Here is a 26067-nt window from a genome sequence, read left to right on the forward strand (position 1 = left end):
CTTATCCCACAAGTAGAATATAACTTTGTCCACCCAAATATAGAATATAACTTTATTGTCCACCCAAATATAGACAATAGCCTTTGGTTTTACCACACAAGTACCATAAAATAATCTTGTGTAAGAAGTCATAGTTGGGGTTGCTTACCTTGGATAGTTGGTGCAGTACTGAGTGTAAATGTGGAACTCTTCACTCTGGGAAAGAAAGACAAAATAATTACATTAATGTTACATTAGCATCAGGGCCTGATCAAATAATTACATTCATGTTACATTGGCATCAGTACCTAAAATCACTCATGCCAGTAGCAGCAGTGGAGGAAATAAACTATCCTCCCTAGAACCAACCTAAATTCCTCTATTGACTAGAGAATTTTTAGAACCTTGTAAAATGTGTGCCAACAGGGAAGAGTGAGAGTGAGTTTCCACTAAATGGAGTGTTTGTGTCAAGGGGAAGGGGGGAGGTTACACTGGGTGAGTCAGTGGTCAAGCGTTCCTGAGGATAGAATAAGGAGGCCTCTCACATCAGTTTAGAGGCAGAGAATGAAAGTGAACCTTGATTACCAGTATCCATGTCTTAAAACTTCTCTAGGATAGGGGGCAGCATACCCAAATGATGAAAAGCATACCCAAATTCAACTGCCAGCTACTCATCCGCAGAAGATAAGATATGCATAGTGTTAGTAGATTTGGATAGAAAACAATCTGACATTTTTAAAACTGTTTGAATCATGTCTGTGAGTATAACATAACTTATTTAGCAGGCGAAACCCCGAGGACAAACCATTCAGATCTTTTTTTTTAGGTTTCTCTCTTTTCAATGGATTTTCATTGGGAATACAGATTTCTAATTGACCTTCTTGCAGTTCCTAACGCTTCCACTGGATGTCAACAGTCTTTAGAAATTGGTTGAGGGTTTTTCCTTTGTGTAATGAAGAAGTACGGCCATTTTGAATCAGGGTCACTTGTGGTGTACTGTTTGTTAGAGGCGCATGACCAGAAAGCTAGCTACAGATTGTTTTAATCCTGTATTGAAAACAGATCATCCCGTCTTCAATTTTATCGATTATTTACGATTATACCTCAAGTTGTATTACAAAAGTAGTTTGAAATGTTTTGGCAAAGTTTACAGGTAACTTTTGAGATATTTTGTAGTCATGTTTCACGAGTTGGAACCAGTGTTTTTCTGGATCAAACGCGCCAAATAAATTGACATTTTGGATATATATCGACGGAATTAATCGAACAAAAGGACCATTTGTGATGTTTATGGGACATATTGGAGTGCCAACAACAGAAGCTCGTCAAAGGTAAGGCATGAATTATATTTTTATTTCTGCGTTTTGTGTCGCACCTACAGGGTTGAAATATGCTTATCTCTCATTGTTTACAATGGTGCTAACTCAGATAATAGCATTGTTTGCTTTCGCCGAAAAGCCTATTTGAATTCTGACATGTTGGCTGGATTAACAACCAGTGTAGCTTTAATTTGGTATCTTTCATGTGTGATTTAATGAAAGTTAGATTTTTATAGTAATTTATTTGAATATGGCGCTCTGCATTTTCTCTGGCTTTTGGCCAAGTGAGACAGTAGCGTCCCGCCTAAACTCAGATTTTTGGATATAAATATGAACTTTACCGAACAAAACATACATGTATTGTGTAACATGAAGTCCTATGAGTGTCATCTGATAAAGATCATCAAAGGTTAGTGATTAATATTATCTCTATTTCTGCTTTTTGTTACTCCTCTCTTTGGCTGGAAAAATGGCTGTGTTTTTCTGTGGCTATGTACTGACCTAACATAATCGTTTGTTGTGCTTTCGCCGTAAATCCTTTTTGAAATCAGACATGTTGGCTGGATTCACAACAAGTGTAGCTTTAATTTGGTGTCTTTCATGTGTGATTTCATGAAAGTTGGATTTTTATAGTAATTTATTTGAATTTGGCGCTCTGCATTTTTACTGGCTTTTGGCCAAGTGGGACGTTAGCGGCCAAGTGGGACATTAGCGTCCCACATATCCCAGAGAAGTTAAAGCTTCAATCAGCAGTTGAAACGGTAACAAAGCGTTCTCTCCGCCCCTGTTTCGGTAAAAAGCTGAAGGACGGGGCTGGAGAAATGTAACCACTCTCAAATTCATAGTTCTCAACTTCTCAGCTATGGATGCAAGGACTGACCTTCCATGATATCACATGTATAGCCTCAAAACATGGTTAAAACTATAAAAGTGTTTGTTTACATTTATTTTGTTTACAAACATTGGAGTAAAACAAGCTTATTTTTTGGTTTCTGATTGGGTACGACAGTTGAACTAAGCTCATGAGGACTTTATATGTTATATCTTGAAGAATCAGTGGGTACATATCATTCATTTATGAGTACCAAAATGTATGTAGCAACTTCTGATTGACCCTTTAAAGGCAATGTTGAGCGCTATATGCTGTAGACACTGATTTTCCCATCCCCACCCCTTTAATTTGTCCGTTTCCACCTCTCATGCCTCCCTGCACTTTAAAGACATCAGAGGCAGCATGACTTATCAAAGCTGGAATGAACCTCGCTGTCCTCCCTATCTCTTTTTCTCTACCTCCATCACGCTGAATGTCTCTGCCTCTCTTGTTCACGCTCTTTCACTCTTGATCACAGTCTCTCACTACTTATGCCATTACATATCTTCTACCATCTCTCATGTTCCGTCTCTAGCCCTCTAGCTTTCATATCTCTCTCCATCTCTCCATACCCTCCTTCCTTTGTCATCCCCCTCCACTTGCTGTCGAGCATTCACATGACCCTGGAGTTGCGTAACTGATAATAGCCCTGGTCCTGATGGTGTTCATCATGTGTCCATAAATACTCTGGGTTAGGCCAGAAACAGGAAGTGGACAGTTATCACAGGAAACAGCATCATAAACACAGAGGACAGATGACTGGGGAGCTGTCTGGTTCCTGTGGCTCTGCACATAAACACTCATACTCTACAAACACATATACCGTACACACTCGAGAACAAGAACAAGTGATGCCATCAACACACATGGGCATGTGACATACAGTCAAAAAAGTACAATTATAGAAGGCCACACCCTTCTATTCATACCAAAAATAACTCACATGCACACACACACACACACGTATGAGGACACACCTTCAAATTGGTGGATTTGGCCATTTCAGCCACACCCGTTGCTGACAGGTGTATAAAACCGAGCACACAGCCATGCAATCTCCATAGCCAAACATTGGTAGTAGATTGGCCTTACTGAAGAGCTCAGTGACTTTCAACGTGGCACCGTCATAGGATGCAACAAGTCAGTTCACCACATTTATGCACTGCTAGAGCCACCCCAGTCAACTGAAAGTGATGTTATTGTGAAGTGGAAACGTCTAGGAGCAACAAAGGCTCAGCCGCGAAGTGGTAAGCCACACAAGCTCACAGAACGGGACCGGCGAGTGCTGAAGTGCGTAAAAATCATCTCACTGAGTTCCAAATGGCCTCTGGAAGCAACGTCAGCACAATAACTGTTCGTCGGTAGCTTCATGAAATGGGTTTTACTGGCCGAGCAGCCGCACACAAGCTTAAGATCAACATGCGCAATGCCAAGCGTTGGCTCAATAGGTGTAAAGCTCACCGGCGTTGGACTCTGGAGCAGTGGAAACACGTTCTCTGGAGTGATGAATCACCCTTCACCATCTGACAGTCTGAAGAACAAATCTGGGTTTGGTAGATGCCAGGAGAACGCTACCTGCCCGAATGCATAGTGCCAACTGTAAAGTTCGGTGGAGGAGGAATAATGGTCTGGGGCTGTTTTCCATGGTTCGGGCTAGGCCCCTTAGTTCCAGTGAAGGGAAATCTTAAACGCTACAGCATACAAATACATTTTAGACGATTCTGTGCTTCCAACTTTGTGGCAACAGTTTGGAGAAGGCCCTTTCCTGTTTCAGCATGACAATGCCCCCATGCAAAAAAGCGAGGTCCATACAGAAATTATTTGTCGAGATTGGTGTGGAAGAACTTGACTGGCCTGCACACAGCCCTGACCTCAACCCTATTGAACACCTATGGGATGAATTGGAACGCCGACTGCGAGCCAGGCCTAATCGCCCAACATCAGTGACCGACCTCACTACTGCTCGTGGCTGAATGGAAGCAAGTCCCCGCAGCAATGTTCCAACATCTAGTGGAAAGCCTTCCCAGAAGAGTGGAGACTGTTATAGCAGGAACGGGGGGACCAACTCCATATTAATGCCCATGATTTTGGAATGAGATGTTCGAAAAGGCAGGTGTACACACACTTTTAGTGTACATACATACATACTATACTATAGTACATGTGTATGTGTGAACACACACACACACAAACACTGCCTGGAGGTTCTCCGTGGGAAAAGCAGTAAATTGAAGAGCAGGCTTCTCTTTAGTCTCCAGCAGTCTGCCACCAGAGAGCCAGCTAAACACAACCAGATGTCCCACCAATACGCACACACTCCTAATACACACACACACTCTCTCTCCATCCTAACATGTACTCTGTGACCCAAAAACAGCAAACCAAAGTCACAGAAATAGAACAGATCTATAAAATATTGCCCTTGTAAAAGTAAATTAACTCATCCACTAAAAATATATATATATACAGTGGGGAGAACAAGTATTTGATACACTGCCGATTTTGCAGGTTTTCCTACTTACAAAGCATGTAGAGGTCTGTAATTTTTATCATAGGTACACTTCAACTGTGAGAGACGGAATCTAAAACAAAAATCCTGAAAATCACATTGTATGATTTTTAAGTAATTAATTAGCATTTTATTGCATGACATAAGTATTTGATACATCAGAAAAGCAGAACTTAATATTTAGTACAGAAACTTTTGTTTGCAATTACAGAGATCATACATTTCCTGTAGTTCTTGACCAGGTTTGCACGCACTGCAGCAGGGATTTTGGCCCACTCCTCCATACAGACCTTCTCCAGATCCTTCACGTTTCGGGGCTGTCGCTGGGCAATACGGACTTTCAGCTCCCTTCAAAAATGTTCTATTGGGTTCAGGTCTGGAGACTGGCTAGGCCACTCCAGGACCTTGAGATGCTTCTTACGGAGCCACTCCTTAGTTACCATGGCTGTGTGTTTCAGGTCGTTGTCATGCTGGAAGACCCAGCCACGACCCATCTTCAATGCTCTTACTGAGGGAAGGAGGTTGTTGGCCAAGATCTCACGATACATGGCCCCATCCATCCTCCCCTCAATACGGTGCAGTCGTCCTGTCCCCTTTGCAGAAAAGCATCCCCAAAGAATGATGTTTCCACCTCCGTGCTTCACGGTTGGGATGGTGTTCTTGGGGTTGTACTCATCCTTCTTCTTCCTCCAAACACGGCGAGTGGAGTTTAGACCAAAAAGCTCTATTTTTGTCTCATCAGACCACATGACCTTCTCCCATTCCTCCTCTGGATCATCCAGATGGTCATTGGCAAACTTCAGACGGGCCTGGACATGCGCTGGCTTGAGCAGGGGGACCTTATGTGCGCTGCAGGATTTTAATCCATGACGGCGTAGTGTGTTACTAATGGTTTTCTTTGAGACTGTGGTCCCAGCTCTCTTCAGGTCATTGACCAGGTCCTGCCGTGTAGTTCTGGGCTGATCCCTCACCTTCCTCATGATCATTGATGCCCCACGAGGTGAGATCTTGCATGGAGCCCCAGACCGAGGGTGATTGACCGTCATCTTGAACTTCTTCCATTTTCTAATAATTGCGCCAACAGTTGTTGCCTTCTCACCAAGCTGCTTGCCTATTGTCCTGTAGCACATCCCAGCCTTGTGCAGGTCTACAATTTTATCCCTGATGTCCTTACACAGCTCTCTGGTCTTGGCCATTGTGGAGAGGTTGGAGTCTGTTTGATTGAGTGTGTGGACAGGTGTCTTTTATACAGGTAACAAGTTCAAACAGGTGCAGTTAATACAGGTAATGAGTGGAGAACAGGAGGGCGTCTTAAAGAAAAACTAACAGGTCTGTGAGAGCCGGAATTCTTACTGGTTGGTAGGTGATCAAATACTTATGTCATGCAATAAAATGCTAATTAATTACTTAAAAATCATACAATGTGATAATCAGGATTTTTGTTTTAGATTCCGTCTCTCACAGTTTAAGTGTACCTATGATAAAAATTACAGACCTCTACATGCTTTGTAAGTAGGAAAACCTGCAAAATCGGCAGTGTATCAAATACTTGTTCTCCCCACTGTATATGCTGAGCATGCACCCTTGTGGGGCCCCAGTGTTGAGGGTCAGCGAAGTGGAGATGTAGTTTCCTACCTTCACCCCCTGGGGTCCGCCCATCAGAAAGTCCAGGACCCAATTGCACAGGGCGGGGTTGAGACCCAGGGCCTCCAGCTTAATGATGAGCTTGGATGGTCTATGGTGTTGAATGCTGAGCTGTAGTCAATGAACAGAATTCTAACATAAGTAGTCCTCTTGTCCAGATGTGTGCAGTGTGATGGCGATTGCATCGTCTGTGGACCTGTTGGGGTAGTATGCAAACTGAAGTGGGTCTAGGGTGGCAGGTAAGGTGGAGGTGATATGATCCTTGACTAGTCTCTCAAAACATTTCATGATGACAGAAGTGAGTGCTACGGGGCGATAGTCATTTATTTCAGTTACCTTTGCCTTCTTGGGTACAGGAAAAATGGTGGCCATCTTGAAGCATGTGGGGATAGCAGACTGGGATAGGGAGCGATTGAATATGTCCGTAAACACAACAGCCAGTTGGTCTGTGCATGTTCTGAGGACGCGGCTAGGGATGCCTTCTGGGCCAGCAGCCTTGTGAGGTTTAACACGTTTAAATGTCTTACTCACGTCGGCTACAGAGAAGGAGAGGGGGGGCCCACAGTCCTTGTTAGCGGGCAGTGTCGGTGGCACTGAAATTATGCTCAAAGCGGGCAAAGAAGCTGTTTAGTTTGTCTGGAAGCAATTCGTCGTTGTCCGTGACGTTGTTCGTAGTTTTCTTTTTGTAGTCCGTAATTGCCTGTAGATCCTGCCACATACGTCTCGTGTCTGAGCCGTTGAATTGCAACTCCACTTTGTCCCTATACCGACATTTCGCTTGTTTGATTGCCTTGCAGAGAGAATAACTACATTGTTAATAACTACACGGCCATATTCCCAGTCCTCTTTCCATGGTTAAATGCAGTGGTTCCCGCTTTCAGTGTTGCACGAATGCCTTCCATCCATCTATGGTTTTTGTTTAGGGTAGATTTCTAATAGTCATAGTGGGTACAACATCTCCTATGCACTTCCTTATAAAGTCACTCACAGAGTCAGCGTAAAGATCGATGTTATTCTCTGAGGCTGCCCGGAACATTTCCCAGTCCGCGTGATCAAAACAATCCTGAAGCGTGGATTCCAGTTGGTCAGACCAGCGTTGAATGGTTCTAGTCACGGTTACATCCTGTTTGAGTTTCTGCCTATAGGACGGTAGGAGCAAGATGGAGTCGTGGTCGGATTTGCCTAAGGGAGCGCGAGGGAGGGCCTTGTATGCATCGCAGAAGTTAGAGTAGCAGTGGTCCAGGGTATTGCCCGCACGAGTGCTGCAATCTACATGCTGATAGAATTTAGGTAGCCTTGTTCTCAAATTTGCATTTTTAAAATTCCCAGCTACAATAAATGCAGCCACAGGATATATGGTTTCCAGTTTACATCGAGTCCAGTGAAGTTCCTTGAGGGCCGCTGTGGTATCCGCTTGAGGAGGTATATACACAGCTGTGACAATAACTGACGAGAATTCTCTTGGGAGATAATATGGTTGGCATTTGATTGTAAGGAATTCTAGGTCAGGTGAACAGAAGGACTTGAGTTCTTATATGTTGTTATGGTTACACCATGAGTCGTTAATCATGAAGCATACACCCCCGCCATTCTTCTTCCCAGAGAGATGTTTATTTCTGTCGGTGCGACACAAACCCGGTGGCTATACCGACTCAGACAACATATTCCCGGAGAGAGCCATGTTTCCGTGAAACAGAGAATGTTACAATCTCTGATGTCTCTATGGAAGGCAAGCCTTGCCCTAATTTCATCCACCTTGGTGTCTAGAGACTGGACATTGGTGAGGAGTATACAAGTGTGGTTCCCACCGTGAAGCATGGACGAGGAGATGTGATGGTACTTTGCTGGTGACACTGTCAGCGATTTATTTATGATTCAATGCAAACTTAACCAGCATGGCTACCACAGCATTCTGCAGCGATACGCCATCCCATCTGGTTTGTGCTTAGTGGGACTATCATTTGTTTTTCAACAGGACAATCACCCAAAACACACCTCCGGGCTGTGTAAGGGCTATTTGACCAAGAAAGAGAGTGATGGAGTGCTGCATCAGATGACTTTGCCTCCACAATTACCCGACCTCAACCCAATTGAGATTATTTTGAATGAATTGGACCGCGGAGTAAAGGGAAAGCAGCCAACAAGTGGTCAGCATATGTGGGAACTCCTTCAAGACTGTTAGAAAAGCATTCCAGGTGAAGCTGGTTAAGAGAATGTGCAAAGCTGTCATCAAGGGGAAGGGTGGCTACTTTGAAGAATCTAAAATATATTTAGATTTCTTCAACACTTTTTTGGTTACTACATGATTCCATGTGTGTTATTTCATAGTTTTGATGTCTTCACTATTATTCTACAATGTAGAAAATAGTAAAAAATAAAGAAAAACCCTTGAGTGTCCAAACTTTTGACTGGCACGCACGCACGCACGCACACACACAATCCAAAGTATATCCAGTACATTGGGTCCTCCTGATTCAGTCCTAAACCACAACAGGCATTTACACAGTATGCTATTTAGCAGACGCTTTTATCCAAAGCGACTTAGTCATGCGTGCATACATTTTACGTATTGGGTGGCCCCGGGAATCGAACCCACTACCCTGGCATGTCAAGTGCCATGCTCTATCAACTGAGCTACAAAGGCCCACAGTAGAAACCCTGACATCAGAGACCTGGCCGTGTGGTGCCAGGACAACAACCTCTCCCTCAACCTGTTCAAGACAAAGGAGATGATTGAGGACAACAGGAAAAGTCCACAATCAGAGGAGCAGGTTGAGAGCTTCAAGTTCCTTGGTGTCCACATCACCAACGAACTTTCATGGTCCAAACACAATAAGACAGTCGTGAAGAAGGCACGACAAAACCTATTCCCCCTCAGGAGACTGAAAAGATTTGGCATGGGTCCTCAGATCCTCAAAAAGTTCTACAGCTGCACCATTGAGAGCATCCTGACTGGTTGCATCACTGCCTGGTATGGCAACTGCTCGGCCTCCGACCGCAAGGCACTACAGAGGGTAGTGTGTATGGCCCAGTACGTCACTGGGGCCAAGCTTCCTGCCATCCAGGACCTCTATACCAGGCGGTGTCAGAGGAAGGCCCTAAAATTGTCAAAGACTCCAGCCACCCTAGTCATAGACAGTTCTCTCTGCTGCCGCACGGCAAGCGGTACCGGAGCGCAAAGTCAAGGTCCAAAAGGCTTCTTAACAGCTTCTACCCCCAAGCCATAAGACTCCTGAACAGCTAATCAAAGGGCTACCCAGACCACTCTTTTACGCTGCTGCTACTCTGTTTATTATCCATGCATAGTCACTTTAACTCTACCTACATGTACCTATTACCTCGACTAACCGGCACATTGACTCTGTACCGGTACCCCCTGTATATAGCCTCACTATTGTTATTTTACTGCTGCTCTTTAATTATTTGTTACTTTTATTTTCATTATATACATACATAACATACATACATACATACATACATACATACATACATACATACATACATACATACATACATACATACATACATACATACACAGATAGATATAAATATATATATATACACAGTTGAAGTCGAAAGTTTACATACACTTAGGTTGGAGTCATTAAAACTCATTTTCAACCACTCCACAAATTTCTTGTTAACAAACTATAGTTTTGGCAAGTCTGTTAGGACATCTACTTTGTGCATGACACAAGTAATTTTTCCAACGATTGTTTAAAGACTATTTCACTTATAATTCACTGTATCACAATTCCAGTGGGTCAGAAGTTTACATACACTAAGTTGACTGTGCCTTTAAACAGCTTGGAAAATTCCAGAAAATTATGTCATGGCCTTAGAAGCTCCGATAGGCTAATTGACATAATTTGAGTCAATTGGAGGTGTACCTGTGGATGTATTTCAAGGACTACCTTCAAACTCAGTGCCTCTTTGCTTGACATCATGGGAAAATCAAAAGAAATCAGCCAAGACCTCAGAAAAAAAATTGTAGATCTCCACAAGTCTGGTTCATCCTTGGGAGCAATTTCCAAATGCCTGAAGGTACCACATTCATCTGTACAAATAATAGTACGCAAGTATAAACACCATGGGACCACGCAGCCATCATACCGCTCAGGAAGGAGACGCGTTCTGTCTCCTAGAGAGGAACGTACTTGGTGCGAAAAGTACAAATCAATCCCAGAACAACAGCAAAGGACCATGTAAAGATGGAGGAAACGGGTACAAAAGTATCTATATCCACAGTAAAGCGAGTCCTATATTGACATAACCTGAAAGGCCGCTCAGCAAGGAAGAAGCCACTGCTCCAAAACCGCCATAAAAAAGCCAGACTACAGTTTGCAACTGCACATAGGGACAAAGATCATACTTTTTGGAGAAATGTCCTCTGGTCTGATGAAACAAAAATAGAACTGTTTGGCAATAATAACCATCATTGGTTATTACCTGATGACTCCTTGCTGTCCCCAGTCCACCTGGCCGTGCTGCTGCTCCAGTTTCAACTGTTCTGCCTGCGGCTATGGAACCCTAACCTGTTCACCGGACGTGCTACCTGTCCCAGACTTGCTGTTTTCAACTCTCTAGAGACAGCAGGAGCGGTAGAGATACTCTTAATGATCGGCTATGAAAAGCCAACTGACATTTACTCCTGAGGTGCTGACTTGTTGCACCCTCGACAACTACTGTGATTATTATTATTTGACCATGCTGGTCATTTATGAACATTTGAACATCTTGGCCATGTTCTGTTATCTCCACCTGGCACAGTCAGAAGAGGACTGGCCACCCCTCATAGCCTGGTTCCTCTCTAGGTTTCTCTAGGTTTCTTCCTAGGTTTTGGCCTTTCTAGGGAGTTTTTCCTAGCCACCGTGCTTCTACACCTGCATTGCTTGCTGTTTGGGGTTTTAGGCTGGGTTTCTGTACAGCACTTTGAGATATCAGCTGATGTAAGAAGGGCTATATAAATACATTTGATTTGTTTTGATCATTATGTTTGGATAACAAAGACAAGGTATTGGAGTGGCCATCACAAAGACCTGACCTCAATCCTATAGAAAATTTGTGGGCAGAACTGAAAAAGCATGTGCGAGCAAGGGGGCCTACAAACCTGACTCAGTTACACCAGCTCTGTCAGGAGGAATGGGCTAAAATTCACCCAACTTATTGTGGGAAGCTTGTGGAAGGCTACCCAAAATGTTTGGCCTTAGTTAAACAATTTAAAAAGGCAATGCTACCAAATACTAATTGAGTGTATGTAAACTTCTGACCCACTGGGAATGTGATGAAAGAAATAAAAGCTGAAATAAATCATTCGCTAATATTATTCTGACATTTCACATTCTTAAAATAAAGTGGTGATCTTAACTGACCTAAGACAGGGAATTTTTACTGGGATTAAATGTCAGGAATTGTGAAAAACTGAGTTTAAATGTATTTGGCTGAGGTGTATGTAAACTTCCGACTTCAACTGTTTGTGTGTATATATATAAAAATATATAAAAAAAGTGTTCAGTAAAAAATGAATATGTATGAACTTTCCAATTTGTAAGTCGCTCTGGATAAGAGCGTCTGCTAAATGACTTAAATGTAAATGTAAATGTAAAATAAGTAAAATATTTATATATATATTTTACTTATATATTTTTTACCTAACACTTTTTTTCTGAACTTCTTAAAGCATTGTTGGTTAAGGGCTTGTAAGTATGCATTTCACTGTAAGGTCTACCTACACCGTTGTATTCGGCACATGTGACACATACAATTTGATAATACAGCAAGGCAGAGATGGAATCTGTGATTTCTGCTCATCTTTGATCTGTGAGGACATTTTCTAAATTACATTATCAATCACTCCTGATATAACATAGATATAGATTAATAGTCGGGACATTTGTATTCGAATACTTGTGCGAATATTAATTTCTACAGGAATGTTTATATATTCCCATTTTAAACAGATTCTAACACTGAAAAGGTATTTTCTAAATTAGATTAAAATATCCATGTGACGTTGTTACATTCAAAGATATACCATAACATTTCTAATTATTAATTAAATAAAATAAAAACCTTTCCAATGTAGTTATGACAAGCATGGTGCCTTCACGTGCGTAGCTTGTTGTTTATCTTGGCCAAAGAGGCTCAAGATAAATGTGTAACAAGTGGAGTGAGAGTTCACTAATGCAATACAAGACGGAATCAAATCTTAGTGAAATGAGAAGGAGTAGGCTATAACAAGCAACCAACCGGTATAGCTGTTGTTTTATCTAAATGGGGTTGGGGAGAAAGCGCAGCATGTGGCCTCAATTAGCCTGGCTAGCTATAGGTGGCTGGCTTTGTTATTTAGCTAGCTTCTCTAGGCTACTCCAGTCAAGACAGGCACTGTTATATGGATGATAAATAACATTGGGGTTGCTACAAGTTAGCTATTCTTGGCTGTAGCCGAGTCGCCTTGGCATCTCTCTCCTTCCGTCTGCTCGCTACACACACACATGTATTTTGAATATGCAACAACAATTCAGGATACTATTCGAACAGTGAAATTGTTTAAAACCCCCCATCCCTAATTAATAGTGAAGTTTAGATCATCTCAGAACAGCAAGGCAGAGACTGAACCTGAGGATGTCTGCTGAGCTACCATAGATTTAGATTTATATATAGTACATCTCCAGACTGTGCTGCTCGTCATTATTATGATAGGAGTAAACCATTATGGGATGTTATATAGTAATTGGTTTTGCTTCTGTATCGACCGGCTGGCATGCTGAGGGGTCTAGACTGGCGAGAGGAGCTATGGGTTAGGAGATCAGCTAAACGCTGAAGAGGAAAGATCTTTTTAGACCAGATGATAAAACATTATGATCTTGTTTTAATTGCGCAACAGTGGTGCAGTCAGCATGTAGGGACCCATAAAGACTAGGCTGCTTACTCAACACATTTCACTGAAAGCAGGGTAAGGAACATAAGGGCAGATAGACGATTAGAGGGATTTATGGTCTGTTTTTTCGCTCCTTCAAACGCTTTGCCGAGTTGTGACTCTAAGATGGGGGGGGATTGTCTGCAATGAACAAATGTTTCCAGGCAGTTGTCTGGCTACTGACCCAACACCAATTCATGACCCACACAACACTACAATAATCAGGGAACGTTTCTAAACGCACGCAATCTCTATTTTATGGTCACGTAACAGTGATGGCACACACTACTTCGGATAACTGCAATCAAAAGAGTGCAGGATTGAAACTGTACTAAATATGTAAGTAAAACACACATTTAACATGTGTAAAGTGACTGCGATAAGGCCACCTACAAACCACGGAGGCCCTTGATTCCGTATATATATAAATATAAAACGCAACATGTAAAGTCAGCTTCATGTTTCATGAGCTGAAATAAAAGATCCCAGAAATGTTCCATACGCACAAAAAACGTCTTTCTCTCAAATGTTGTGCACAAATTTGTTAACATCCCTGTTAGTGAGGATTTCTCCTTAGCCAAGATAATCCATTCACCTGACAGGTGTGGCATATCAAGAAGCTGATTAAACAGCAGGATCATTGCACAGGTGCACCTTGTGCTAGGGACAATAAAAGGCCACACTAAAATGTGCAGTTTTGTCACACAACACAATGTTGTCGCAAGATTTGCGGGAGCGTGCAATTGGCATGCTGACTGCCGGAATGTCCACCAGAGTTGTTGCCAATCAATTTTGAATTCAGACTGTAAAGCAACAACATGTGGAATAAGTCATGGGGTATGAATACTTTTGAAGTGATTTATTGTGGTATGGGGATGATGAATATGTGGAGCATGGACTGGGTAACTATACAAATTCAACAAGAGCTACTATCGTACACACTGGCACAGACCGCAGTGAAATGACTAGTGTGTTTGTGCATGTCCAGACTGATAAACTCTGGTTACAGACAGATTACTGTGTACTTATTGTGGTATTGGTAGAGATACGTCTGTTGAGTAAGTGTAGTATGCAGTTATCATGAAATAGAATGATTTAATGTAGAAAAGGATTGGAAAGAAGACCAAACACAGTTATACACACACACACACACAGAGATAAGAGAAACGAGAGGAGAATTGTTTTTTTCTCAGGTGTTGAAGTATTACCATTAGCCCTCACCAGTAAATGGTGATTATACATTTTGCCGGCCCTTAAATTTCCTCAGAAATTGTGCTTCTCTGTCAGTATGACTAAGTATGATTACGATTTTGGTTAGTTTGTAACCTAAATAATGTTGTGTGTGTTACATGTTTTTGAGTGTTTTTTGTCCCGAACCAGCTGTTCAGACAGGCTTCAACAAGAAAGAAAAAGAAGAGAAAAGAAGAGAAAGAGACCTACCTTGGCTACGAAACACTCTGCAATGGCCACAGGGTCCGATTTACACTTTTCCAGGTCATGAAGCAGATCTCTGTAAACCCCAAAAATGATCACATCAGCATATCAGTACATTAACCACTTGCACACCACACACTTAATTAAATCATTGGAATAGAAACTGACAGTTACACACTTACCAAACTGCTCCCCATCGCTCTTTGTTATAAACATCAAAAATGTTCAGGAACAAATATAACTTGGGACACAGTATTAGGTCCTAGGGTACTCTGCTTACAACAAAAAGTAACTTCCGTGAATTGAAATAGGTTGTGTGTGTGTGTCCCTAATTCTTATTGGTTGATGGATATATGGTCAACTGGTGAAACCATTGTTACATGTCTAGGGAATAAGGTCATTGTGACTGTTTGTAAGGAGTTTGTGTCAAACCAAACTCCCTCACTATGTGAATTCTCCCTAGGTTTTTCTCTCTCTGTAGCTGTGAGTCTTTATGTGACAGCTGACAGTCTGAGTGACTAGGCTTCCAGCAGACCTGGTGGTTTTGAACATACACTCCTCAGATGGACAAAACAACATGGACACACAATGTCGATTGGTCACTGGCCCCCCACACATCGACAGGCGAGACAAACTGTTCTCATTCTGTAGATTCTTTGGATACTGCACACTGTATTTCTTTTGTGTGTGTGTGTGTGTGTGTGTGTGTGTGTGTGTGTGTGTGTGTGTGTGTGTGTGTGTGTGTGTGTGTGTGTGTGTGTGTGTGTGTGTGTGTGTGTGTGTGTGTGTGTGTGTGTGTGTGTGTGTGTGTGTGTGTGTGTGTGTGTGTATTTACCTGTTGAAGTGGTAGATGTCTTTGATGTTCCCGAATAGAGAGCCTCTCTCCTCTGAGCTCAGTGCCAGGCAAGACTGGTTACTGATACACTCCAGGTAATCCTACAGAGAGAGAGAAAACATATGTTTTTTGAGAAACAATGTATGTGACTTTATGCAATTGTACTTTCGACTTCTAAATGTATGGTTTTTGAAATACATTGCCAATTACAGAATATATTTCATGCCAATAAAGCATATTGAATTGAGTGAAAGTGAGCGAGAGCAACAGACACAGAGAAAGAGAGAGAGACAGCGACAGATAGAGACACGGAGAGAGCGAAGTCAGTTATGACCCCCACATCAAAGTGTTTTGAGGAATATCTCATCAAGTCATGCGAGAGGGACAGTATGACTGACATGCTCCCTGGCGTCGTTCTACCAACCCCCCACCAACATGCACTCTGAACACACACTATGAAAACACTCTCCACTTATAAATACACAGCATCGTAAACACTTTGAGACCACATACACTTCTCACACTTATTCAGCACACATTCAATCTGCTTTAGACGAAGAGCATTCCTGTCTAGTAAAAAAAAACTGGGCCCACAGCCCACTTCTCCCTGACTTCAGTCCAGTCTTAACCCGCCTACTTAACTAGAGACTATTCAGTGGGTACTCCTCTTTGTCCAGATGGCTGTTTGACCAACACAGCATAATGTCTAAGGGCCTACAGTATTCACAGATGGACAGTGTCCAAAGCTAATAGGATACACTGGTGAGAGGCTTGTAGAGAAGTGTTTAAGGAACCGAGGCTGTGTCTGTTCAGACAGTATCTTATCCCACCATCTCAGCCATCAGTCATGACATGTTCAGCTACCAATAGTGATTATACGCCTCAGCTTTCTCTCCACGCGTACACAGACACGGTACCGCGCGCACACACACACCACACACACACACACACACACACACACACACACACACACACACACACACACACACACACACACACACACACACACACACACACACACACACACACACACACACACACACACACACACACACACACACACACACACACACACACACACACTGTCCCTCATCCTGTTTCTCCTCTCGTCTCCGTCTCATTGACAGATGGGATAAGTACATTCTCTCACACTGACACCATCTACAGTTGAAGTCGGAAGTTGGCATACACTTAGCTTGGAGTCAGTAAAACTCGTTTTCAACCACTCCACTAATTTCTTGTTAACAAACTACTTTTGGCAAGTCTGTTAGGACATCTACTTTGTGCATGACAAGTAATTTTTCCAACAGTTGTTTACAGACAGATTATTTCACATAATTCACTGTATCACAATTCCAGTGGGTCAGAAGTTCACATACACTAAGTTGACTGTGCCTTTAAACAGCTTGGAAAATTCCAGAAAATGATGTCATGGCCTTAGAAGCTTCTGATAGGCTACTTGACAACATTTTTGAGTCAATTGGTGGTGAACCTGTGGATGTATTTCAAGGCCTACCTTCAAACTCAGTGCCTCTTTGCTTGACATCATGGGAAAATCAAAAGAAATCAGCCAAGACCTCAGAAAAAAAATTGTAGACCTCCACAAGTCTGGCCGTCATACTGCTCAGTGAGGAGACACATTCTGTCTCCTAGAGATGAACGTACTGTGATGCGAAAAGTGCAAATCAATCCCAGAACCACAGCAAGATGCTGAAGATGCTGGAGGAAACAGGTACAAAAGTATCTATATCCACAGTAAAACGTGTCCTATATCGACATAACCTGAAAGGCTGCTCAGCAAGGAAGAAGCCACTGCTCCAAAACCACCATAAAAAAGCCAGACTACGGTTTGCAACTGCACATGGCAACAAAGGTCATACTTTTTGGAGAAATGTCCTCTGGTCTGATGAAACAAAAATAGAACTGTTTGGCCATAATGACCATCGTTATGTTTGGAGGAAAAAGGGGGAGGCTTGCAAGCCGAAAAACACCATCGCAAACAGGAAGCACGGAGGTGGCAGCATCATGTTGTGGGGATGCTTTGCTGCACGAGGGACTGGTGCACTTCACAAAATAGATGGCATCATGAGGTAGGAAAATTATGTGGATATATTGAAGCAACATCTCAAGACATCAGTCAGGAAGTTAAAGCTTGGTCGCAAATGGGTCTTCCAAATGGACAATGACCCCAAACATACTTCCAAAATTGTGGCAAAATGGCTTAAGGACAACAAAGACAAGGTATTGGAGTGGCCATCACAAAGCCCTGACCTCAATCCTATAGCAAATTCGTGGGCAGAACTGAAAAAGCGTGTGTGAGCAAGGAGGCCTACAAACCTGACTCAGTTACACCAGCTCTGTCAGGAGGAATGGGCCAAAATTCACCCAACTTATTGTGGGAAGCTTGTGGAAGGCTACCCAAAAAGTTTGACCCAAATTAAACAATTTAAAGGCAATGCTACCAAATACTAATTGAGTGTATGTAAACTTCTGACCCACTGGGAATACGATGAAAGAAATAAAAGCTGAAATAAATAATTCTACTATTATTCTGACATTTCACATTCTTAAAATAAAGTTGTGATCCTATCTGACCTAAGACAGGGATTTTTTACTAGGATTAAATGTCAAGAATTGTGAAAAACTGAGATTAAATGAATTTGGCTAAGGTGTATGTAAACTTCTGACTTCAACTGTTCTGAGGTAAGAGGAGACAGTTTGGAGGATTTAGGGGTGAAAGGGCAAATATGGGGGTTTCAGGGCAATGGTTTAGGGCCAGGTTTGGGGGTTAGAGTTATGGCTTTAAGTTAGGATAATGGTGGTCGGTGGAGTCACGGTACGGGACCAGGGTCATGTTTAGGGTTGTGGTTGTTGGCCATGGTTAAGGTGTAAGGTGCTGCTTTATTAGCCATGTGACCTGCCCTGACCCAGTCAATCAACACAGCCTAGTCTGAGCCTGATCACACACACACAAAGTGTTAAACCCCACCCCGTCTGGTCCCCACAAGGATAGCAAAACCAAACACGCACATCTTGAAACACACACAATTCCAAAACACACGCACACACACCTCCAGCTATGCTTCTCAAACGTTTGAGACTCAATATAAACGGAATTTGACGATTCCCCACGTTACACATTAAGACATACAAACTTTCTCTCAATTTCTCTAAATCTAACATACACTGACACCCAGTCTCCTCACTCCATACGCCCACATGAAAACCAGTTCACTAGGACATGTTAACTCCTCCATATTCCATTTCTGGAACCCCATAAGCCTCTGTTGAGAATTCCCAGAGGCGCTGTGATTTTTCCTGGTCAACATCTAAGTGTCCCATGTCCGGGACTGGAGCAGGGGGAATGGGATGAAAGATGTGTCCCATGTCCGGGACTGGAGCAGGGGGAAAGGGATGATAGATGTGTCCCATGTCCAGGACTGGAGCAGGGGGAATGGGATGAAAGATGTGTCCCATGTCCAGGACTGGAGCAGGGGGAAAGGGATGATAGATGTGTCCCATGTCCGGGACTGGAGCAGGGATGAAAGATGTGTCCCATGTCCAGGACTGGAGCAGGGGGAAAGGGATGATAGATGTGTCCCATGTCCGGGACTGGAGCAGGGGGAAAGGGATGATAGATGTGTCCCATGTCCAGGACTGGAGCAGGGGGAAAGGGATGATAGATGTGTCCCATGTCCGGGACTGGAGCAGGGGGAATGGGATGAAAGATGTGTCCCATGTCCGGGACTGGAGCAGGGGGAAAGGGATGAAAGATGTGTCCCATGTCCGGGACTGGAGCAGGGGGAATGGGATGATAGATGTGTCCCATGTCCGGGACTGGAGCAGGGGGAATAGGATGAAAGATGTGTCCCATGTCCGGGACTGGAGCAGGGGGAAAGGGATGAAAGGCGTTCTCCAGGTTTCTCTGTGAGTTCGTTTGGAGAAGCCTGAAGGACCACCATATACAGGGTGAACCTACCCTGTACTACACACAGAGTTATTCAGCCAGGGAAGGACCACCATATACAGGGTGAATCTACCCTGTACTACTCACACAGTTATTCAGCCAGGGAAGGACCACCATATACAGGGTGAATCTACCCTGTACTACACACAGTTATTCAGCCAGGGAAGGACCACCATATACAGGGTGAATCTACCCTGTACTACACACACAGTTATTCAGCCAGGGAAGGACCACCATATACAGGGTGAATCTACCCTGTACTACTCACACAGTTATTCAGCCAGGGAAGGACCACCATATACAGGGTGAATCTACCCTGTACTACACACAGTTATTCAGCCAGGGAAGGACCACCATATACAGGGTGAATCTACCCTGTACTACACACAGTTATTCAGCCAGGGAAGGACCACCATATACAGGGTGAATCTACCCTGTACTACACACAGTTATTCAGCCAGGGAAGGACCACCATATACAGGGTGAATCTACCCTGTACTACACACAGTTATTCAGCCAGGGAAGGACCACCATATACAGGGTGAATCTACCCTGTACTACACACAGTTATTCAGCCAGGGAAGGACCACCATATACAGGGTGAATCTACCCTGTACTACACACAGTTATTCAGCCAGGGAAGGACCACCATATACAGGGTGAATCTACCCTGTACTACACACAGTTATTCAGCCAGGGAAGGACCACCATATACAGGGTGAATCTACCCTGTACTACACACAGTTATTCAGCCAGGGAAGGACCACCATATACAGGGTGAATCTACCCTGTACTACACACAGTTATTCAGCCAGGGAAGGACCACCATATACAGGGTGAATCTACCCTGTACTACACACAGTTATTCAGCCAGGGAAGGACCACCATATACAGGGTGAATCTACCCTGTACTACACACAGTTATTCAGCCAGGGAAGGACCACCATATACAGGGTGAATCTACCCTGTACTACACACAGTTATTCAGCCAGGGAAGGACCACCATATACAGGGTGAATCTACCCTGTACTACACACAGTTATTCAGCCAGGGAAGGACCACCATATACAGGGTGAATCTACCCTGTACTACACACAGTTATTCAGCCAGGGAAGGACCACCATATACAGGGTGAATCTACCCTGTACTACACACAGTTATTCAGCCAGGGAAGGACCACCATATACAGGGTGAATCTACCCTGTACTACTCACACAGTTATTCAGCCAGGGAAGGACCACCATATACAGGGTGAATCTACCCTGTACTACACACAGTTATTCAGCCAGGGAAGGACCACCATATACAGGGTGAATCTACCCTGTACTACACACAGTTATTCAGCCAGGGAAGGACCACCATATACAGGGTGAATCTACCCTGTACTACACACAGTTATTCAGCCAGGGAAGGACCACCATATACAGGGTGAATCTACCCTGTACTACACACAGTTATTCAGCCAGGGAAGGACCACCATATACAGGGTGAATCTACCCTGTACTACACACAGTTATTCAGCCAGGGAAGGACCACCATATACAGGGTGAATCTACCCTGTACTACACACAGTTATTCAGCCAGGGAAGGACCACCATATACAGGGTGAATCTACCCTGTACTACACACAGTTATTCAGCCAGGGAAGGACCACCATATACAGGGTGAATCTACCCTGTACTACACACAGTTATTCAGCCAGGGAAGGACCACCATATACAGGGTGAATCTACCCTGTACTACACACAGTTATTCAGCCAGGGAAGGACCACCATATACAGGGTGAATCTACCCTGTACTACACACAGTTATTCAGCCAGGGAAGGACCACCATATACAGGGTGAATCTACCCTGTACTACACACAGTTATTCAGCCAGGGAAGGACCACCATATACAGGGTGAATCTACCCTGTACTACACACAGTTATTCAGCCAGGGAAGGACCACCATATACAGGGTGAATCTACCCTGTACTACACACAGTTATTCAGCCAGGGAAGGACCACCATATACAGGGTGAATCTACCCTGTACTACACACAGTTATTCAGCCAGGGAAGGACCACCATATACAGGGTGAATCTACCCTGTACTACACACAGTTATTCAGCCAGGGAAGGACCACCATATACAGGGTGAATCTACCCTGTACTACACACAGTTATTCAGCCAGGGAAGGACCACCATATACAGGGTGAATCTACCCTGTACTACACACAGTTATTCAGCCAGGGAAGGACCACCATATACAGGGTGAATCTACCCTGTACTACACACAGTTATTCAGCCAGGGAAGGACCACCATATACAGGGTGAATCTACCCTGTACTACACACAGTTATTCAGCCAGGGAAGGACCACCATATACAGGGTGAATCTACCCTGTACTACACACAGTTATTCAGCCAGGGAAGGACCACCATATACAGGGTGAATCTACCCTGTACTACACACAGTTATTCAGCCAGGGAAGGACCACCATATACAGGGTGAATCTACCCTGTACTACACACAGTTATTCAGCCAGGGAAGGACCACCATATACAGGGTGAATCTACCCTGTACTACACACAGTTATTCAGCCAGGGAAGGACCACCATATACAGGGTGAATCTACCCTGTACTACACACAGTTATTCAGCCAGGGAAGGACCACCATATACAGGGTGAATCTACCCTGTACTACACACAGTTATTCAGCCAGGGAAGGACCACCATATACAGGGTGAATCTACCCTGTACTACACACAGTTATTCAGCCAGGGAAGGACCACCATATACAGGGTGAATCTACCCTGTACTACACACAGTTATTCAGCCAGGGAAGGACCACCATATACAGGGTGAATCTACCCTGTACTACACACAGTTATTCAGCCAGGGAAGGACCACCATATACAGGGTGAATCTACCCTGTACTACACACAGTTATTCAGCCAGGGAAGGACCACCATATACAGGGTGAATCTACCCTGTACTACACACAGTTATTCAGCCAGGGAAGGACCACCATATACAGGGTGAATCTACCCTGTACTACACACAGTTATTCAGCCAGGGAAGGACCACCATATACAGGGTGAATCTACCCTGTACTACACACAGTTATTCAGCCAGGGAAGGACCACCATATACAGGGTGAATCTACCCTGTACTACACACAGTTATTCAGCCAGGGAAGGACCACCATATACAGGGTGAATCTACCCTGTACTACACACAGTTATTCAGCCAGGGAAGGACCACCATATACAGGGTGAATCTACCCTGTACTACACACAGTTATTCAGCCAGGGAAGGACCACCATATACAGGGTGAATCTACCCTGTACTACACACAGTTATTCAGCCAGGGAAGGACCACCATATACAGGGTGAATCTACCCTGTACTACACACAGTTATTCAGCCAGGGAAGGACCACCATATACAGGGTGAATCTACCCTGTACTACACACAGTTATTCAGCCAGGGAAGGACCACCATATACAGGGTGAATCTACCCTGTACTACACACAGTTATTCAGCCAGGGAAGGACCACCATATACAGGGTGAATCTACCCTGTACTACACACAGTTATTCAGCCAGGGAAGGACCACCATATACAGGGTGAATCTACCCTGTACTACACACAGTTATTCAGCCAGGGAAGGACCACCATATACAGGGTGAATCTACCCTGTACTACACACAGTTATTCAGCCAGGGAAGGACCACCATATACAGGGTGAATCTACCCTGTACTACACACAGTTATTCAGCCAGGGAAGGACCACCATATACAGGGTGAATCTACCCTGTACTACACACAGTTATTCAGCCAGGGAAGGACCACCATATACAGGGTGAATCTACCCTGTACTACACACAGTTATTCAGCCAGGGAAGGACCACCATATACAGGGTGAATCTACCCTGTACTACACACAGTTATTCAGCCAGGGAAGGACCACCATATACAGGGTGAATCTACCCTGTACTACACACAGTTATTCAGCCAGGGAAGGACCACCATATACAGGGTGAATCTACCCTGTACTACACACAGTTATTCAGCCAGGGAAGGACCACCATATACAGGGTGAATCTACCCTGTACTACACACAGTTATTCAGCCAGGGAAGGACCACCATATACAGGGTGAATCTACCCTGTACTACACACAGTTATTCAGCCAGGGAAGGACCACCATATACAGGGTGAATCTACCCTGTACTACACACAGTTATTCAGCCAGGGAAGGACCACAATATACAGGGTGAATCTACCCTGTACTACACACAGTTATTCAGCCAGGGAAGGACCACCATATACAGGGTGAATCTACCCTGTACTACTCACACAGTTATTCAGCCAGGGAAGGACCACCATATACAGGGTGAATCTACCCTGTACTACTCACACAGTTATTCAGCCAGGGAAGGACCACCATATACAGGGTGAATCTACCCTGTACTACTCACACAGTTATTCAGCCAGGGAAGGACCACCATATACAGGGTGAATCTACCCTGTACTACACACAGTTATTCAGCCAGGGAAGGACCACCATATACAGGGTGAATCTACCCTGTACTACACACACAGTTATTCAGCCAGGGAAGGACCACCATATACAGGGTGAATCTACCCTGTACTACTCACACAGTTATTCAGCCAGGGAAGAACCACCATATACAGGGTGAATCTACCCTGTACTACTCACACAGTTATTCAGCCAGGGAAGGACCACCATATACAGGGTGAATCTACCCTGTACTACTCACACAGTTACAGTGCATCATCTGGAACGTATTCAGACGCCTTGACCTTATCCACATTTTATTTACATTACTGCCTTATTCTAAAATGGATTGAATTGTTTTTTTCCCTTCGTCAATTTACACACAATACCCCATAATGACAAAGCAAAAAAACTGTTTAGACATTTTTTGCAAATGTATTAAAAATAAAAAACTGAAATAGGACATTTACATAAGTATTCAGACTCTTTACTCAGTACTTTGTTGAAGCACATCAGCCTTAAGTCTTCTTGGGTATGACCCTACAAGCTTGGCACACCTATATTTGGGGAGTTTCTCCCATTCCTCTCTGCAGATCCTCTCAAGCTCTGTCAGGTTGGATGGGGAGCGTGGCTGCTCCGACACAATCCTGTCTCGGAGCTCTACGGACAATTCCTTCGACTTTATTAATTGGCCTTCGACCTCATGGCTTGGTTTTTACTCTGACATGCACTGTCAACTGTGGGACCTTATATAGACAGGTGTGTGCCTTTCCAAATCATGTCCAATAAATTGAGTTTACCACAAGTTGTAGAAACATCAAGGATTATCAATGGAAACAAGATGCACCTGAGCTCAATATCGAGTCTCATAGCAAAGGGTCTGAACACTTATGCAAATAAGGTATCTGTTTTTGATTTGTAATACATTTGAAAACATTTCTAAAAACCTGTTTTCACTTTGTCATTATGGGGTATTGTGTGTAGCTTGATGGGATGCACTGTACATATTCATGCATCATGTGCCACACACACAAACCACTACACACATCAATGCACATACCAATACAAACACACTGCTTGTGCAGGCCACATCACCGTCCGTCGTTGACAGATGGAGCGCACGAGAGCCCACAGGAGTCTGGTTAAATATTTGTGTTTGGGCCATCGCCCCCTCTAACCCTGCGGAAAGCACCACGCAGGGGATTCTGGGTAATGGGTGGAGGGTGACAGCTCTGATGGCGAGTGGCCACGGTGGATAGTAGCACTATACTGTACATTGGTGGTGGTGGTGAATATGATGGTGAATGAGTGCGATGTGTTACACCCACTTAATGTGAAGTGATATGGGCCCTGCTGACAAGCGCTAGATATAGCAGGGCAGTCTGCTCTGAATGTAATCCACTGATGATGAATAGCGTAAGTGTTGGAAGTCTTAACAGAGATTGACATTAATAAGGGGGGAGAAAGGAGTAAATTATGGTCCTGTCTAAAAGTGTAGTGGAAGAGTGGGTGTCTGGCCACATAGATCTGATAAGGGGGTCTTGTTGAGTAGTTGAGTTAGGGGGGTCCAGGTCTAAGGGGAGTATACGTCTTTAAAGTGATCTCTGCTCAGTGTTTAGCTAACCTACTTTAGACATTGTTATTGCAGCTCTAAATCCCTCTTCCTACAGCACCGCTCTCCTATTCCTATTCTCCTCACCCCGAATGGAGCGAGGAGGGATGGTGGGGGTAAGGACATCCATCTTGGTCCATGTGACAGGGTGGGAGGGGTGAGGAAACAGTTTCTCTGACAACTAACTCACTCACCCACCCCTCTATCTCTTTCTGAAAGGACCAGTTTCCTGCTGGTTGGGACCTCTGACGACAACTCTTCCGCCCAAATCAACTTCTCCTGTATATGGGTGTTGTCTATGAACACTCTATGACACTCATCTTGACCCCCGTTCTTTCTTTCACAGGTCCTGACTGGTATGATGCTGTTCAGTAATATACTAGTATCTGTCCTACACTGCAGTGTTCCATCCAGTCCTCCTACAGTCCCAACAGGGTTTTAGCTCCAATCCTCCAGCAGTCCCAACAGGGTT

At 43.9% G+C, this 26067-nt stretch overlaps 1 protein-coding gene across 2 annotated transcripts in view; it reads right to left on the reverse strand.

Annotated features, from left to right (window-relative positions):
• LOC139582729 (pleckstrin homology domain-containing family G member 1) overlaps positions 1 to 26067 on the reverse strand; it is an 84558-nt gene that overhangs the window by 20051 nt on the left and 38440 nt on the right. For both annotated transcript variants that reach the window (XM_071413005.1, XM_071413004.1), the window contains exons 3-5: positions 15511 to 15611; positions 14682 to 14751; positions 149 to 195 (exon numbers count right to left, since the gene is read on the reverse strand). In XM_071413005.1, the coding sequence (XP_071269106.1) occupies positions 149 to 195; positions 14682 to 14751; positions 15511 to 15611 (218 nt within the window). The remainder of the gene's footprint in view (positions 1 to 148; positions 196 to 14681; positions 14752 to 15510; positions 15612 to 26067) is intronic.

The sequence above is a fragment of the Salvelinus alpinus genome, chromosome 8 (genome assembly GCF_045679555.1).
Source record: "Salvelinus alpinus chromosome 8, SLU_Salpinus.1, whole genome shotgun sequence".
Classification (NCBI taxonomy): domain Eukaryota; kingdom Metazoa; phylum Chordata; class Actinopteri; order Salmoniformes; family Salmonidae; genus Salvelinus; species Salvelinus alpinus.